This window comes from Sus scrofa, chromosome 1 (assembly GCF_000003025.6).
Source record: "Sus scrofa isolate TJ Tabasco breed Duroc chromosome 1, Sscrofa11.1, whole genome shotgun sequence".
Classification (NCBI taxonomy): Eukaryota; Metazoa; Chordata; class Mammalia; order Artiodactyla; family Suidae; genus Sus; species Sus scrofa.
In genome coordinates this window covers 19,181,621-19,199,057 of record NC_010443.5, presented here as the reverse complement: position 1 = coordinate 19,199,057, position 17,437 = coordinate 19,181,621, and the positions used below count along the sequence as shown (strand labels likewise).

At 41.2% G+C, this 17,437-nt stretch overlaps 1 protein-coding gene across 3 annotated transcripts in view; it reads left to right on the top strand.

Moving 5' to 3' along the window:
- The window catches only part of GRM1 (glutamate metabotropic receptor 1), a 389,633-nt gene extending 373,796 nt beyond the window's left edge, over positions 1-15,837 (top strand). Inside the window, exons 9-10 of one of the 3 annotated variants that reach the window (XM_005659163.3) lie at positions 4,695-4,779; positions 12,194-15,837. In XM_005659163.3, coding sequence (XP_005659220.1) covers positions 4,695-4,755 — 61 coding nt within the window. In that variant the 3' untranslated portion in view covers positions 4,756-4,779; positions 12,194-15,837. The remainder of the gene's footprint in view (positions 1-4,694; positions 4,780-12,193) is intronic. The other 2 variants (XM_021087033.1, XM_021087041.1) reach the window with 2 other exon arrangements.

The window sequence follows — 17,437 nt, the reverse complement described above, 5'->3', positions numbered from 1 at the left end:
GAAGTTCAAGATACTATGAATTTGTCTAACCTAAATACATACTGAGATTTAAAATAGTTTTTTGTCTGTGCCTTTGTTCCTCCAATAGAGGTGTCTTAAGCTAGGATAGCATTTTGCTGTTGGGAAGTATTTTCACATGTACTATTTCAACAAACCTTCCTTGTGTATGAAAAACTGAGTCTGAAAGAGTCAAGTACACAGTTGGAGAGTATCTGGTCTCCCGAATCCTTTGTCCCAGCAATCATATTGCTACACTATAATGAGTCAAATTTGCCTATAACAACTTCTCAAGTTCATATAAAAAATAATTCCTAGCATAGAAACCAATGTATGGAAGTCTTGATGTAAAGAAAATAACACATGAAAGTGAAGTCACATGGGACTAAGTACACTCAAAGAGAGATTTCTTATACAAAGAAAGATTATTTGGCCAATATGAATAGATGGGAGAAGCTATACACACAATAAGCAGTGACTTTCTATAAGAAAGAAAAACGAGTTCCTATTGTGAATCAAAGGGTTAAGAACCTGACATATTCTCCATGAGGATGCATGTTCCCTGGCCTCCTTCAGTGGGTTAAGGATCCAGTGTTGCTTTGGTATAGGTCAAAGATGCAGCTTGGTTCCAGCGTTGCTGTGGCTGTGGTGTAGGCTGGCAGCTGCAGCTCTGATTCCACCCCTAGCCTAGGAAATTCCACACTCTGTGGGTATGGCCATAAAAAGGCCAAAAAAAAAAAAAATAGAAGAAGAAGAAGGAAGGATGAAGAAAAAAAAAGAGAAAGGAGAAAAAAGAAAGATAGAGGAAGGAAGGAAAGAAGGAAGGAAGAAAAAGAAAGAGAAAGAAAGAAAGAAAGAAAGAAAGAAAGAAAGAAAGAAAGAAAGAAAGAAAGAAAGAAATAGAAAAAAAGAATTATGTACTTTCAGAAGAAATTGAAGATGAATCTTTCTAAATTTCTGGAGTTTCATTAAATCCATGATTTCTGCCAAAAGATTCAGCACAGATTTGGGATTTATATTTGACAAGCCGCCATATGCTGCATTTTCCCTCCAAGCTTTTAATCTGGCTTGCGGACTCTGTGGTCGGTTGAATATGTGGTTCTACAGTTGCTAAAAATACCTGAAGTCCAGCTCCTTCTCTCAGATTTTATGCAGTTGATAAAACAGCCGCTCTGGAATCAGATTTTTCAAGTCTTGACCTGTAACTTTCATAACACCCTTCTTTCATAAAAGTCTGTATGAAGAGGTCATTTGCATGTCACTTCAACATAAAATCAATGTCAGAGACTACACAAATGGCACCATGAAGGAGATGCTTTAATTTTTTCAACTATTTCAATCAATAGTTAATTAAGGTGGCTTTGGAATTGCTTAGTGTTACTCTGTGACGTTTGGCTGTCAATATGGCTGAAACTCCCAAAGGAAACACAGAATTGTCCATAACCATAACTACAAGAGTAGTTCCAAAGTCAGCTAGAGAGGCCACAGAACTTCCAGCTCCAGTCCCCAGGGGACACAGAAGTGCTGACCTGTCCAAACAAGCCACACTGTGTGCCCCTATGCTAATGTTAGCAAGTCAAGTCTCTAAGATGTCAAGATGTTCCCTGTGGTTTTTATCATCATCCGTACATCCCAGCAGATAGGACGAGCTCCAACATTTGCATGGCCCAGTGCAAAAGGAAAACCTGGAGCCTCTGGTTGAAAACATAAAGGGGAAAATAGTTGAAGGTACTAAAACAAAGTCTTCTCTTTTCTTCTATAGTCTCCCTCTTGACCCATCATGGTATTTTTCATTTGCATTTAATACTGTACTGCCTTGTACTCAGTGAGCATGTACAGACTCTGCAAGGAGTAGCAGCTCCAACTCTGGGAGGACACGTACATGCAGCCATCACGCTGCCAGGTTTCCCTCCAGCCAGTCACTGGTAGAGTCCACGGAGAAACTGAACCGGGCATCTCCCCTTTCCTCATGCCTCTTGCCCCCAGCCAATGGTAGATCAGTGACCCCCAAAAGTATTGCAGCAATGGCACAGGGACCTGCAAGGGACCTGCATGGAGGATGGGCAATAGGCTCGCCTATGCTGTGTTACTCACCCAATGCATAGTGGACCTGCCAGTACAAGGAGGAGTTGGCCACTGCCAGTCACGGCCTGGAGATGCTTCTGGGCATGTGCGCTGGATCCTGATCTGATCTCCCCACACACATGCCCAGAGGACCTTGCTAAGTGTGGAGTGGGACAGGGAATCCTTGGACAGGGGTGGGTAGTGAAGGCTGGATGGACTCTAGGCCTGGGTGTTCAGGGGCGGGCAGGGGGAAAAGAAGCTAGAAACCTATCCAGTGAAGTAAGACCATGCGTGAGGTGAGGCCCTAAGCCCTCAGTGCAAGCTCCATTTCCACATCACTTACAGAACACAAATTAAGAAGTAAAATGATTATGATTTCAAAAGGACGACCACAGAGGACTAAACCCTGCGTGCAGGGCTTTCTGTTGAGGAAGGTACTGTGGGTCTGTACTGGTCACAGAGCCATGAAGCCAGCCCTGACACTGGTCCTGTCTTCCCAGCATCATTGGGCCATTCCATATACAGACATTATCTAAAGGAGAATTAGTTGCAGGATTCAAGGGATGCAGGCAGTTTAGAAAGGCAAAGCCAAATGCTTTGGATGTATTTTTTGCCTTTTTTCATGAGAAATGAAGTTGTTCTAATATTTTACAAGTGAAATGCTCTTTTCTACCAATAACTTCATTTACATATTCAAACATATTTTTATTCCTGGGCCTCTACTACTAATGTTTTAATTGTTTTCATGATCTTTGTAATTTCAAGTGGGCATATTGGGTGTTATATTACTTTGGCAATTTCAATAGCTAACTATCTCTTTGTCTAATTTTCTTATACAAATGTTTATTGTAGTGGTAATGAAATTATACCAATGTTTCAAGTTTTTAACCTCTGGATGAGAATTTCAAACTTATCTGGGTAGATCATATACTTTCAAGTGGTTTACTGAACTTCCCAGTATATTGATGGAAATATACATATTGATCAATTTTATTTTTTCTCTCTTACCTTCATCTGTGCTATGAATGTTTTTTTCTCACCTCTACAGTCAGATTAGATTCCTCCCTTTCAAGCATTGCATAAATAGTCCACTGGATTCTTGTTTCAAACCTCAAACTCATTTCTCTCCTTCCCAGAACAATGCCAGGCCTCAGCCTGAAAGACTTGGACTGGGAAGTAACATGATCTACTCCTCAAATATCTCTGGGTCTTCCCTCTTCTGAATTTCTCCTCCTCTCCCTGCTTTGATGGGCAAAAGAGATAGGAGAATTGGCAAAGGTCTTTGACTTGCCTTGAGCTCTTGTGGTCATCTTCTGATTAACACTGGATAACTGTCACCAGCATCTTGGGGTAGCTGGCCCAAGGATGATTTATAGTAAGCATTTGTGAGTTTTTAGAAAACCTCTTAGGGGACTTCACAACTGCCACCTTATCCATTCACAGCACCTGCGGATGGTTCACCTTTAGCAAACCTGTTCCTAAAATTTTTTCCTGTGATTGGCAGCCCTCATATGTGGAGTGAGAGTAAGATGGCTTTATCCCACCAGCTTCCAAAGTGCTTCTTAACTCCTGGGAAACTTAAGCGTCCTCAACTCCAGATGCAAGAAAGGGCAAGGGTGCACAACCTCCCCACCTGCCTTGCCAAGTCTGGTTAGAGCTCTTCTCACTGCACTAGATCACACCTTGTGCTGAACAAGGAGACACCCAACCAGGGAATGAGATGATATTCTTCTTTGGGGCAGGTTTATCCAATCTCTTGCCGCTTCCTTTCTCTACATCAATATGTATACATTCCATCTTGAGAGAATCAAGAGATACATGTGATTTTCTGTAAAGTGACAGCAATGCTTTTATGATGACATAATGTAGAGAAAAACTAGAAATACAATTAAAAGTCACAGTGTAAGACAGAAATCCATACACATCCCTTAAAGAGGTAGTTGGTGGGAGGATTCAAGTGAAGGCCACTGCCACAAAGAATAGAGAGTGTGGCTGAGTTCCCACTGTGATGCAGCGGAAACAAATCCAACTAGTATCCATGAGCATTCACGTTCCATCTCTGGCTCTGCTCAGTGGCCCAGGGATCCCACGTTGCTGTGAGCTGTGGTGTAGGTTGAAGACGCAGCTTGGATCCCACGTTGCTATGACTGTGGTGTAGGCCGGCAACTGCAGCTCCAATTGAACCCCCTAGCCTGGGAACTTCCATATGCTCCAAGTATGGCCCTAAAAAGCAAAAAAAAAAAAAAAAAAAAAAAAAAAAAAAAAAAAAAAAGAAGAAGAGAAAAGTCACGGGGATGTCAAGAGTGGAGGAAAAAGAGCCAATCTGAGATAGATATACACACAGCACACAGCAGAAAAAGCAGCTGCCACTTGGAAATAGATGGTCCCACAAGGTAAAAGAAAGAATACACTCCACTTACGTGGCTTTCAGAAATGAGCCTGGTGGTAGGAAACAGCTGGGAAGCACAAAGAAAATGTAGGAGGTGGAGGCGGAGAGGATCACGTGTAGAAAAGTTCAGGAGCCAGCCCAGGTCCTTCCCCAGCCCAGGCACCGCCTGAGCGGTGTGAGCACCATCTCTGTACACATGTATAACCACTCACTCACTGGGTATCTTTTTCTTTTCAATCTTCAGGAAGAGGCAGCCAGAATTCTCGCCCACCAGCCAATGTCCGTCGGCACATGTGCAGCTTTGAAAACCCCCACACTGCAGTGAATGTGTAAGAGAAGCTGCATGGAAAATATAGTGGTTTGCCCCTTGCTTTCTCTCTCCTGGGTTTTTCTACTTTCTAACATGGAAACAGATGTGGTGCATGCCATCAAGAATGAGGAACCATTTACGTGCCATGGTTTGCACGACTGCCTTAATTTGATTGTCCATCGTTCTTAAAAGGACACTGTCAAGTTGTTAGTCTTTTTGCTTTTTTATGTTTTGATGCAAGATGCAACACCTTCTCCCATTCTAGAGATTCACTTTTGTTTGTGACTCCCACTCACAAGCTTGAAAGTGAATTTTCCCCCTTCACAAATTTGTCAGCTTCTCCTTGGCAAACAGCTCTTTCTTTTCTTTTCTTCCTTTGCCTTTTTTTGCTGCTGCACAAATGTTTGATATGATCCTGTCTGCATTGAATTAAAAGCCATAATTTGAACTTATGAAAGAGTTCCATAATGTCAGTGGGGGGGCAGGCACCAATATAATCCTCTGCTGGGTGCTTCCTGTGCCCTGGGGAGCACAAAACAAAAGTTTTGTGAGTCCCAAAAAAGTAAATTTTGAAAAAAAAAAAAAAGGAAAATAGTTATTTTCCCAGAATTCTGAGTGCTTTTTATCAGATTTTTCTCCGTCTGATAAAAACAGTGCATGTCTGGTCCAATTTTTGACCTTTAGATCTTGACAGTGTCTCTTTAAGTCAACAAAAGAACATAGACCTTGTTCAATTCATTGTGCACGGAGTCTGTGGTCATTTTCAGCTGTTCCTTTACAGCCCTTCAAACTCCTGGGAGAGTCAAAGGTACACATTCCTGCAGCAGAAGGGAGCTCACTGATGAGGTGTCTGTGGCTTCAAGAGCTCTTCAAATGAGAAGAGCCCAATTTGTTTCAATATTTGCTAGGAAACCTGGCCATGGAGCCCAGTGAACAGGGGCCCTGTCATCTCTTCACCTCACTCAGTGGAGTGCATTGGGAAGTCATGTTCTGACGTCCCCCTGAAAGGCCCAGATAGAAAGCATGAGGTCTCAATCAAACCATACTGACCCTTAGAGGGACAAATAAGTGGTGGTTGGGAGGACACCGCCCCATCTAGTAACCAACCACTCTAGTTTGTCAGGATGCATTCTCTGTAGTTCTCCCAAGTCAAAAAGCATTGAGTGTTTCTTGAACCAAGGGTTGAGTCTAAACAAGGACACAGTAAGGACTTTCTGATTATGACAGCTGTTGGCTACCTATCAAAATGGATTGATGGGACTAGTAGATGTGCTTGTCCTGTCATGACAGCAGGGCCAGAGAGAGAGGAGCATCACTTACCCTTTCATGACTTAAAGGTGAGTGCCTAAAAATAAAACAAAGGCCAAAAGTGGGTGCACTTTGATAAGTGTTCAAAAATAAGACGACAGTCAGCAAAGCTAACAGGTTGGTTGTAAAGGATTTTTGAAATGGGATCTAGTCAAGCTTTCTTTCTGGAGACAATAAAGGATCAGGAAGAGATTGGTAGCTTCCAAGCTGTATACCATAGACTAAGACTGGCTATTTTTAGCTTTGGTTGTTCCTGCAAAAAAAAAAAAAAAAAAAAAAAGAGAGAGAGAGAGAGAAAGAAAGAGAAAATAGGTTTTTTTTTGGGGGGGGTTGTTTTTTGTGACCAGTTCCCACAGTTTTTGTGAACAAGCAAGGAAAAGGGGCCAGTGATAGAAATAAAGCTGCCTACTGGACCATTATGATCAGCCTGGATCTCTTCTGCCTCTGAGGAATAATCCCTGCAGAGCAATGCAACTGCTCTGTATCTCCAGGACAAATTGTGAGGACTCCAGGTCTTGTTGAACAGCATCAAAAGACTCGCTATTAAAATTATAGGTCTGGAAGTGTGGAGCATAGAAAAAAGGCGATGATGCTTGACCTGAACTTTCTTCAAAAGGAACATAATCTAGGCTCCTTTATACTTCTGCAGGAATAGAATTACACCTGGTAGACCTCTGCTAAAACCATGCTTCTGTACCAACATAGTGTCTTAAACTTTGGCACCAGAATTTCTTTCTTCAGCCAGTAATCATGATTAGACTAAACCAAAGGCCATTTAAAATGTGCTTAGGAAAAGTTTAGTAACTACCAGAATGCTACTTTTTAGTTTGCAATAGATTTTTCAATTTTCTTAAGACAATAGATGATATACCTGGGCAAAGTTTATGGGGTCTTCCACACTTTATTGGCCTTGATGAGGCAATTTCACTTGTCGATGTCTGCTTCTTTATTAATTCATTAGCAAAAACACAATTTTTAATAAAAACTAACTGCCTTTCTTTTTAAAAAAAATCTTTTTGCTTTTTAGGGCCACAACCATGACATATGGAGAGTCCCAGGCTAGGGGTCAAATGGGAGCTACAGATGCCGCAGGCCTACACCACAGCCACAGCCACAGCAAAGCCAGATCCAAGCCACGTCTGTGGCCCATACCACAGCTCACAGCAACGCCTGATCCTTAACCCAATGGGCAAGGCCAGAGATCGAACCCAAAACCTCATGGTTCCTAGTCCCATTCATTTCCGCTGCACCACAACGGGAACTCCCTAACTGCTTTTCTTTATGTTATCATTTATCCCGAATCATATAACTTAAGGATAATCAATATGATTGACCTAGATTCTGAAAGGAGGACTGTGTATTTAGATTTCATAGGATTGTAAATTTCAGCAAGCCAATTTTTTTTCTGATCCACTTATTATGAGTTTAGAATCAAAGAAGAGAGGGACAAAATTCACAATGCTATTTGAGATTTAATATCAGCAGAAACTATCATGTTCTCATGTAATCAAAAAGCATTTGTCTCTGCAACACGTTCAGAGATTCTCTAGCTTACAAGTAGCGGTGAGTCAAAAAGGTGAGAAATTTTAAATATGTTCAAATAAACTTCCAGAGAATATATACTGAATATAAGACTTTTCTGGAAAGCTTTCAGGAAGTGAAATTGGTGTCAGTGAGTGTCCTTTGTATTGAAGACTAGCTTGGGGTTGCCTGGGAAAACAGGAGTCTGACTCAAATTGTTTCAAATAGTTCCTATGCCTAAAATGCTACAAGTATCACTATTCAAAGTGCATTCTGATACCAGCTTGCTGAAGTAGGTGGAGGTGAGATACCTGGATGGTGCAGCTGTGACATCCCAGCTGGATTGCTTGGTGGGGGCAGCACCGCCCCTTCCTTGAAAAGCCACGTGTCCCAGCCAGAGCTGCAGGGCTGTGGCTGTGGTTTGTTTTCTTTACTTGGTGAGCCATCCTCTCCATGCTATGACTCAATGGCATTTCCTGTTTCCATTCTAACTTTCAAAGGAAACAAAGGCTACCCTCCTCAGGTTCCACGGAGTGAGTCTTACCTCCTCACGTAAAGGTCTCGCCTTTTCTGTAGGGTCTCTGAACACCGTTCTTAAGTCTGTTGTGCAGCTATTAAGCTTAGTGGCGAAGACTTGAATTGGACATAAGGGAGACAGGTGTTGTGCAAGCTTTCCCCTCAGGCAGCTTGTGCAGGATGCTTGCCTCCTGATCTCAAGCACCCACCCACTGTTATTCCCATTTTAGACCTCTCTAGAGCAGAGCAGTGTGCTCTGCAGATGTAACTAGTACTTACTGAAACAAATAAAACAGACAGGATCACCCTGAATGCTAAAGAGACACTAATCTGTTTACACCACCCACTTCTAACTATTCTCTAAAGTGCTGTAAATATTGGGTTTTCTGTTTTTTTTTTTTGGGGGGGGGCGGATTGTAATACTTATCTAATGAAAGAAAAACCAAAGCAGGATCCCAAGTCTTTTATAGATGAAACTATAGCCCTTGGCCAGCTTAGCTCTGCACACTATCAGTGTCTGGCATCCTCCACGTCTCTAGTTCCTCCCAGTCTAACAGCGATTTCCTCCAGTTACTTCAATATCAGTCAAGATGTTTAGCCACTTGAGGTATTTACTCCAGATGCTACTGCATTTGATCTATAAGCATGAGATTGTTTAAGTCCTATGTCTGTCTTTTGAAGTTACAGCAAGAAGGATGAGGTGCTTTGTGAAATTCTGTGGTGTTTCTAAACCAGATAGCTTTTCCTAAGATTAGGAAACCAAGTAAAATTAAATATTAGAAGGAAGAAGCTAGCGGCTGAAACATAAGGTATTACAGTTATCTGGATTAAATAAAAGTCTCATTTCAGAATAATATCTCATCTTTATAATGCATTTATTCCTTTTGCTGTCCCATATTTTATGTATTTTTCTCTTCTTAATATACAGCAATGGATTCCCAACCTTTTCAAATTAGTTAATCACTTTTCACATCAAAACTATTATTAAACCTTCACCTGAATCTGTGATAGTAATTGCACCTATTAGTGGCCACTTGAACACAAAATGCACAAAAAAAAGCATCTCAGAACTTAGTTACACTTGTATCTAGAAGCACAATTTATCATAAAGGCATTTTGCATTTAAAAATAGCACTGCATAATCTACAAGGACATAATATTGATTCAGCCTAAAAAAAAAAAAATGCTTAAGGCATGTGTAGATTCATGGACCATTCAAGCTGTCTATGGACCATAGGCTAAAAATAACCAATACAGAAGGACCAAAGTTTATAGCATGGGCTTCAGTTTCTATGAGATGATGCATTTCCTTGACGTCTCTGGTTTTAGGAAGCAATTCATTTAGCCCTTGGGGACAAAAAAAAAAAAAAAAAAAAAATGGTTAATCTAATTTCCTTAATCTGATAAAGTCCCTAGGGCATTAGAACTGTTCCTAATTAAATAGTACTTTATAGAAAATCTAGAGCAAGGCTCTGAGGGGAAGGAAAGCTGCTAATTTTGACAGCTAGAGTGAAAATCTCCCATCACAAGAATAAAGATGGTATTGGATTAAAACAGAACTAAATAGTGCATATCTGTCTGCAAGATAATTAGTAATGCCTTTTACATGTTTGAAAAAGAAGCTCATACAGGAGCCTTGGACAAGGAGGGAAACATCCCATGTAAGTGAGTGGGAGGAGGTGAATGAAGTTCCAGGAATACAAGGTTGCCTTTTTTGCTGGTGTATATGGAGACTGGACAATGTTTTCTTTGGGTGTCTGAGCCTAGTGATCAAATTAAGTCAGACTAACTCTCAAAAAAAATTTTTTTAATACATACACCCATAAACACAAACACAATTAAGTGAACACACAAGGCACCTTTTACTTTGGTAATTTTCTTAAGAAACTTGGAGAGGCAGGCATTTGGAAAGGAAAAAGTGTTTCCATTACAACTGAAAGGGATGCAAAGTCTTGAGGTTAGAAATTACACTAAAGCATATTTAAGCAAAGCAAGAGGCAGCGAGGCAGTTTTATACTTTCAAGAAGAGGCACATTAATTGCATACAGAGAGAAACACTGCAAGTAGAGTGGGAGATGGAGGAAATGGAGAAAGATGGAAGTAAGGAGGTGAACTTACCTAGAGTTTCAAACTCAGAACAGGAAATGTGGATTCCAGTCTTGCCTTTGGCTGGCTGGTTGACTGCCTGTTCTTGCCCGGAACACCACTGGCTCATTCTTTAGTTTGCTCAACTCAGAATAGAGTCAACTATTCTAACAAGAGAGTGTAGAAGCTGATAATCAGTAATTTCATATTTACAAGCACTTGCACATTCTCAGGAACTATAATAAGCATACATTTGAGTGAAATATTAATTTTGATATCCTATTTTGGAGATGAGATTTTTTTCTTAGACAGTTAAAAGTATAGCATAGATTTTCAGATATATAGAGGAACTATCTTCTTCCCAAATAATGAGAAAATTTTAGCTGTTACATCTATTTTAGAACCTTTATATCCAGAATTTCTATAATTTAATGTCAGAGTTTCTACATAAATCTCTGCTTATTTGACTCACTTCACTTTTCAGGATTATAGATTTTGAAATGTCTAAACATTACCCTCATAAATGTGGCACTACATATAATTATCAAAATATTCATTCTTACATTTTCAAAATGATTAAATAAATCATTGTGTTACCTATTGATCATTTTCTACATTTTTCCAAACAAAAGGCTATGATGTGTCTATGTCACATATCCACTTAAGAAAAAACCTAAATTTTCTTCTCCTCCTTTTAATGTCAGAAATGTGTCATTACTGTGCTACTTTCTCTGTTGTTTTCATGGATACAAAGAAAAAGCAAAGAAAAAAGAAAAAAATGATTTCCTGATTTGTGCTAACACTGCTGTTATTAATAGTGTGCTCTGGTAAGGTATTACCATCTGCTAAAAATTATACAGAAAATAAACTGAGTCCAAAAAGACCAGAGTTATTAGAACAGACAGAATAGAATTTGTAGTATATAAACAGCATGCATCTCATTTTTTTCTTATTCAGAGATATATTCTATTTCGTTGCTTTTATGAGAGCTTCAAGAAGCTGAACATTGGTAAGGGTGAAGGGAAGCTGATGCCCTCAGACTTTTCACAAGTGCTCCATGAGGGGAAAGCCCTGAGAGGTCCTTGTCTTGCTAACTTCTGTTTCATCTGAATCTTAGTTTGGTCTCATTTGCATAAGCTATATAAGAAAACTAAAGCAGGATGGGGCATTTGTATTTTTCTGGGCCTTCCAGTTCTGCCTCTTTCAAACACACCGAGCTAAACGTTGCCAGTGTGAAAATCCCAAACGAGCTGCTGTGAGTGAATTGTGATCCACTACATGTGTCTGAAACAATACTTTGAAATAAAAGGAAAATCAAAAGTTAGGAAACTCTTAAGTGCAGCACAGGTCTGGGTTTTTCTGTCATCTCCTTTTTTTCTTTTCTGTACAGGTGCCGTGTGTATGACCACGCTGCTCCTGTTACCACAGGAAATACCTGCATATCAGAATGGGCAACTGAGAGGATGTATTTTTTAACCCACAGGACAATGAGGGTGGCTTTACATGTGGATTTTAATTTGTCCCAGGGACTAAGAAGAAAGGGAGACAACAGCTTTGGTCATTATGCTCTGTTGTCCATGTGTAATTAAGATTTTATTTTTGTTTCCTCCACTAATTTTGGAGTCTTTCAAAGCTATCACTGAGCAACAGTTTTATCATTGCCTTCAAGCATGTGTGTGTGTGTTTGTGTGTGTTATAACTGTGAAGTCGTAGACCTAAATGAAAATAGCTGCTTCTACAAGTTGGCTTTTCTCTCCCCTACAGCTTTTCTCAGGGTCAAAATGTCCTGCCTTGTCTTAGGGTGGATGGAGTCACTGGCTGCAGCTTCAGACTTTTGGCATTTGCTGCGGAATAAGGACAGGTTGGGGGTGTGGAGGACAAACATACAGGGGAGGAGGGAGGGAGTCCAGTGGCTTGGAGCTGGGCTTGCAAATGTTTTATATGTATTTCATCCGGTGCACATGATATACCTGCAAATAAACCCATCTCTATTTTATTCATAGTTCTAATGGCAAGTCTGTGTCATGGTCTGAACCAGGTGGAAGACAGGTGCCCAAGGGACAGCACATGTGGCACCGCCTCTCTGTGCACGTGAAGACCAATGAGACGGCCTGCAACCAAACAGCCGTCATCAAACCCCTCACTAAAAGTTACCAAGGCTCTGGCAAGAGCCTGACATTTTCAGATACCAGCACCAAGACCCTTTACAACCTGGAGGAGGAGGACGCCCAGCCGGTAGGCTTCAGCCCTCCCAGCAGTCCTTCCATGGTGATGCACCGACGCGTGCCAACTGCGGCGAGCACCCCGCCTCTGCCGCCCCGCCTGACTGCGGAGGAGACCCCCCTATTCCTGGCTGACCCGGCCATCCCCAAGGGCTTGCCCCCCCCCCTCCAGCAACCGCCGCCACTGCCGCAACCGCAGCCGCAGAAAGCCCTCCTGGACCAGCTGCAGGGAGTGGTCAACAATTTCAGCACCGGGATCCCGGATTTCAACGCGGTGCTCGCTGTCCCCGGGGGTCCCGGGAATGGGGTGCGGTCCCTGTTTCCGCCCCCGGCGCCCCCGCAGCACCTGCAGATGCTCCCGCTGCAGCTGAGCACCTTCGGGGAGGAGCCCGCCTCCCCGCCAGCGGAGGACGACGACGAGGACGACAGCGAGAGGTTCAAGCTCCTCCAGGAGTATGTGTATGAGCGGGAAGGGAACACGGAGGAAGATGAACTGGACGAGGAGGAGGAGGACCTGCAGGCAGCCAGCAAACCGACCCTCGAGGATTCGCCTGCCCTGACGCCTCCGTCCCCCTTCCGCGACTCAGTGGCCTCGGGTAGCTCGGTGCCCAGCTCTCCCGTGTCCGAGTCGGTGCTCTGCACCCCTCCCAACGTGACCTACGCCTCTGTCATCCTGAGGGACTATAAGCAAAGCTCTTCCACCCTGTAGGGAGGAGGTGTCCACAGGGAAAAGCCAGAGTGGTCAAGGAGTATCAGCACCTCCGGAGATGTGCAGAAAACTGGGGGAGAAGCGGAGGCTGGAGGGTGAAGTCCCAAGCAAGGGAGAGACAGCTGCTGACACCCTAACAAGGCGAACGCGAGAGATGCTGGACTCTGCGAGCAAAAAGTGATCCGGGAGAGGGTCCTGATTCTTGAAGTATTCAAAAGCTTTCTCTGGGAAGAAAGGGAATTCTGTCAAAGCACAATCCCTTATAGCATATAACCTTTATCGTAAAAATAAATAAAATCAACAAACATACTCTCTTTGGACAAATGGGCATAGATAGGCATGCCTGCATTCTTGGCTGGTTTGGAAGGGGATTTTACAGGAGGTCCGCCCAGCTGAGTCATTAACTCACAGTCAGGGTATTCCTAGTGATGGTGATACAGCCATTCAGAGCAGGTGAGTGAAAAGAGGCAGGCGTGGAACCACCCAGAGAAGAGTGATGGACAGACAGCAGCTCATTTCTCTCAAGCCCTCTCCTTACTGGGCCCACAGATCCTTGGTCTTCTGGACTGTTGGGAACTGGTCCATAAAGGGGTCCCTCTTCAACCACTGCACCCCATTCAGTGCCAGCCTTGCTGTCACACCTGGAGAAAGGTGTGTGGACACCTTGCTGCTCTGTGATTTCCCTCTATTTAGGAAAACAGGAATAAGAGCAAAATCATCACCAAAAAGGGCTTCATCAGGAGTGCTAAGGGAGAACGGAATGAGAAGCAAGACAGTACGAGAGCTTGGGGCTTTGAACAAAATCAGTCAGCAAAATCAGCTTCCCATATCTGATACTTGTTGGTGATTTGGAGAAAAGGCAGACAAGAGATTGTTTGGAGAGTGGCAGAAGACTTTCTGAGGATTTACTGGTGTGCCAATGGGGCTCCTTTGCCCTTTAGTTAAAGAGAACAAACCATATGGCAAAAGTGTTACCTTCCATTTTCTGTAGCAAATAATATTTACCAGTTGAACTTCTAAGATGCAGTATGTGTATTTGGTGCCATTGTTTCTCCTATGTACTACAGAAACAAATTCATTTTTGAACTTAACGGTGTACTCATAGCAAATATTATTGGTTTAAATGGCAAATAATTCTTTCCGATTGTCACTGAAGTCCCTGTAACTAGCAAGTGAATGTATTCCTGTGTCCTTGTATACCGTGATAATAAAATTTGTGCAATGTAATGTCAACCTAACTGCAACTAGAAGATTATCTTTCTGATATAGTATAGATATTTTTATGTTCCAATCATGTTTTATATTCCATTGCCATCAATATCTACAGGAGCTCTTTGAAGGTTTGAGTGCTCTGGTCTCATGTGTTTCATATGCTGCTCAGATGGTTCTTCTTCTAAAGAGGGAACTTATTTTTCAGATATTTTATGATGTTGAAATGTTATTAATGAAGTGGTTTGAAAATTTGTTATATTAAAAGTTCACAAAAATGATGGATAACAGTAAAAAGGTATGTTTTATAAACTTGCATACATCATTATTACACACAAGATTGAAAAGACAATATTTACATTATTTCATTTTTTTTAAATATTTCCACAGCTACTTGAGCTTTATGTGCTTAAAGCATACACTAAACTGTAAGTCTGGTCATAATTTCTCAAATTATTGATTCATCACTTTTTGATTTCTTTTAACTTTTAGTTCCATGTTTTATTCCTATATGTTCACTGTCATAACTTGTCTTTTTATTTTTGTTATTTGCAGCATATAATATTCGTGTATGTGTAATCCAGTTGTTTCATTTTTGCTCCCTCTTTTTACCCCCAATAAAAGAGATTTTTCTTGCTGTTTTGATTTCTTGTATTATGTGGGAATGAATCTTATCCCCTTAAATATCTTTGTTTATACCTTATGTTCAGTCATGTTTAATATGCTTCCTTCATGTTGAAGCTGCTGATTACTCAGCCAGAAATCATCTTGGAAATCTTTAAATACTCACTGCCTCATTTGTTCAGAAATTAACATCCACTCCAATGTTTGAAACTCACATTTCTTATGTCTTCCCATATTCTACTGCCAAGTTTAGTCAGTTTTATATCAAGAATAAACTGCCTTTCCTTTTAAAAAGTTATTTTATTACACCTTTGGTAGAAAGAGCTCATGACTAAAACGTGGATTTCAGTTCCATATTTTCATTGTCATGAAGAAGAAAGAGAAAACTGGATGGTTCCAATACTTAATAGACCGTCTACTAATTGGCAAAGTAGTAAAGGAAAGCATACAATTACTAGTGAAACATGATCTTTTTTAAATGCCACTGACATATGTCTTTGAAAACAGGACTTGTGCATTCTTTAAATTAAGAATAGATCAAGAAAACTGCTTCTACTTTTCAAATACGTCAGATTGTTCTGAGGTTTTACTCTGAAACATTTGGTGAACACATTCAACACCAGTCATGTTATTACTCTGAATGCCTAATATCCTGATTAAAAGTTTTTCTGAATACAATAGAGTATTAGCTCTTATACATAATTGTTCAAAATTGGAAGTGTAAACACATACCCTATACAAAAGTGCAAAAACTCTCCCCCCCAATGTACGTGCTTAGACAAGTTGTTCAGCTTCTTGTAAAAGTGTTTTCCTTTGGCTCATTACTGCCTTTTGTCAAATAATCTTGATAATACTGTATAATAAATATTTTCTATTTATTAAATGTGAACGTTCTTTCTTTCTCTCTCTACTTTCTAAGACTGATAATAATAGAAATAGACTGACTGGTATAAAAAATAAATTCAATGGCTTGATTTTGCTCTGAACATGTCTTCCAGGTGAAAGTTGGAGATCACCACACAAAAATCTACAGACCAGGTAGGTGACAACATGGAGTATAATTTCATTATGAGGAAGGCTGTATCTCTAACTCCAGCTACTTAAAGTGAAATCCAAAATTAAAAATTTCAGTGTCATGGCAGATGATGTCATCTATCTTTTTAATAGAATATATGAGGCTTGACAGTCTCCTGCTTCTCCATCAGAGCTTTAGAGATGGAGGCATCCGAAAGCTCCATCTTTGTTTCGTTGTGGACCCGCACAGCTTTTCTCCCCTTGGCTCACACTCCAAGGGTACCTGGTTTCTGAACTAGTTAATATCTTCCTGCTTATCCCAAGTTCTGTTCCTCTCTCTCTCACTGGGGACTTCACCAGTCCTCAAAAAAGGCTGCCTCTTTTTTTCACATCTCTGGATAAGATGCCTGCAAATGAGGCATCTCCTAAGTGTCATTCAAGGGAACACTTAGTGGCACCAGGGACACATCCATCACACTGGTGTGTTTAGATGGAAAGAGCGTATTCTATCCAGGAAGGCTGATGTTGAAGAAATTACCAGGATCAGGAGCTGAGATACCAGCAGTTTCTTCATTGTGCCCAGAAACTAGAATGAGAAAATATGAAATGAGAGCTTCATGTCTCAGGAGGAAAATCCATAGGAGAGGGAATAAGAAACGGGGGGAAAGGGAGGTGGAAATGGAAATATTTCAGGTGTATTGTCCAAAGAAATAACCATATATTATGGTGGGTCCTAAGAGCCTCCACTTGCAGAGTCCAGAAACTTTATCATGATGGAGATATTTGGAAAGGCTGAAATTGGGATCCATCTCCAGAAACATTGTTTGAATAATTGCCCCAATAATTCCTACCATGAGAAGGTATGAAAGAGAAGGGAAGCAACATTTTTATTTACCTCCTCTGTACCGGAAATTTTGCAAGTCCTTTGCTTTCGTTCTCATTTAGTCTCCCCAGTACTACTGCCACAAGGACTATTTCAGAGAACTGGAATAACTTTCCCAAAGTCTCTTGGCTGGTATATGGCTCAGCAGGAAATTGATCCCCATCCTAAGCCAGGACAGAGTCTGTGCCTTCATGTTCCTCTGTAGAACCTAGGAGAGTATGTAGGAGATGGTGTCTGTTGTGACTGTTCCCCTTTGGTATTCCCACAGCATTTTATTCACATCCCAGATTACTTGATTTCTTCCATGTCTCCTTCCTTAAATAAACTGTTAGTTCCTTTTTGCTTTCTAATGTCTGATTTCTGAACCTTCAAGGCAAAGCAGAAAATCAGTAAATGTTTGTTTGGGAAGCAAGTGAGTGTTGTAACACCATACAGTTTTTCGGAGTTCTCTGGAGATTTATTCCAAGATCCTTCTGGGGTCCAGAGCTCTGGATTTCTACCTACTGATCCTAAATCTGCCAACAGAAACAACCCATGTTTTCACCTTGAAAAACAAGCTCTCCTTTTGGCTGTCCTCTGGGGCAGC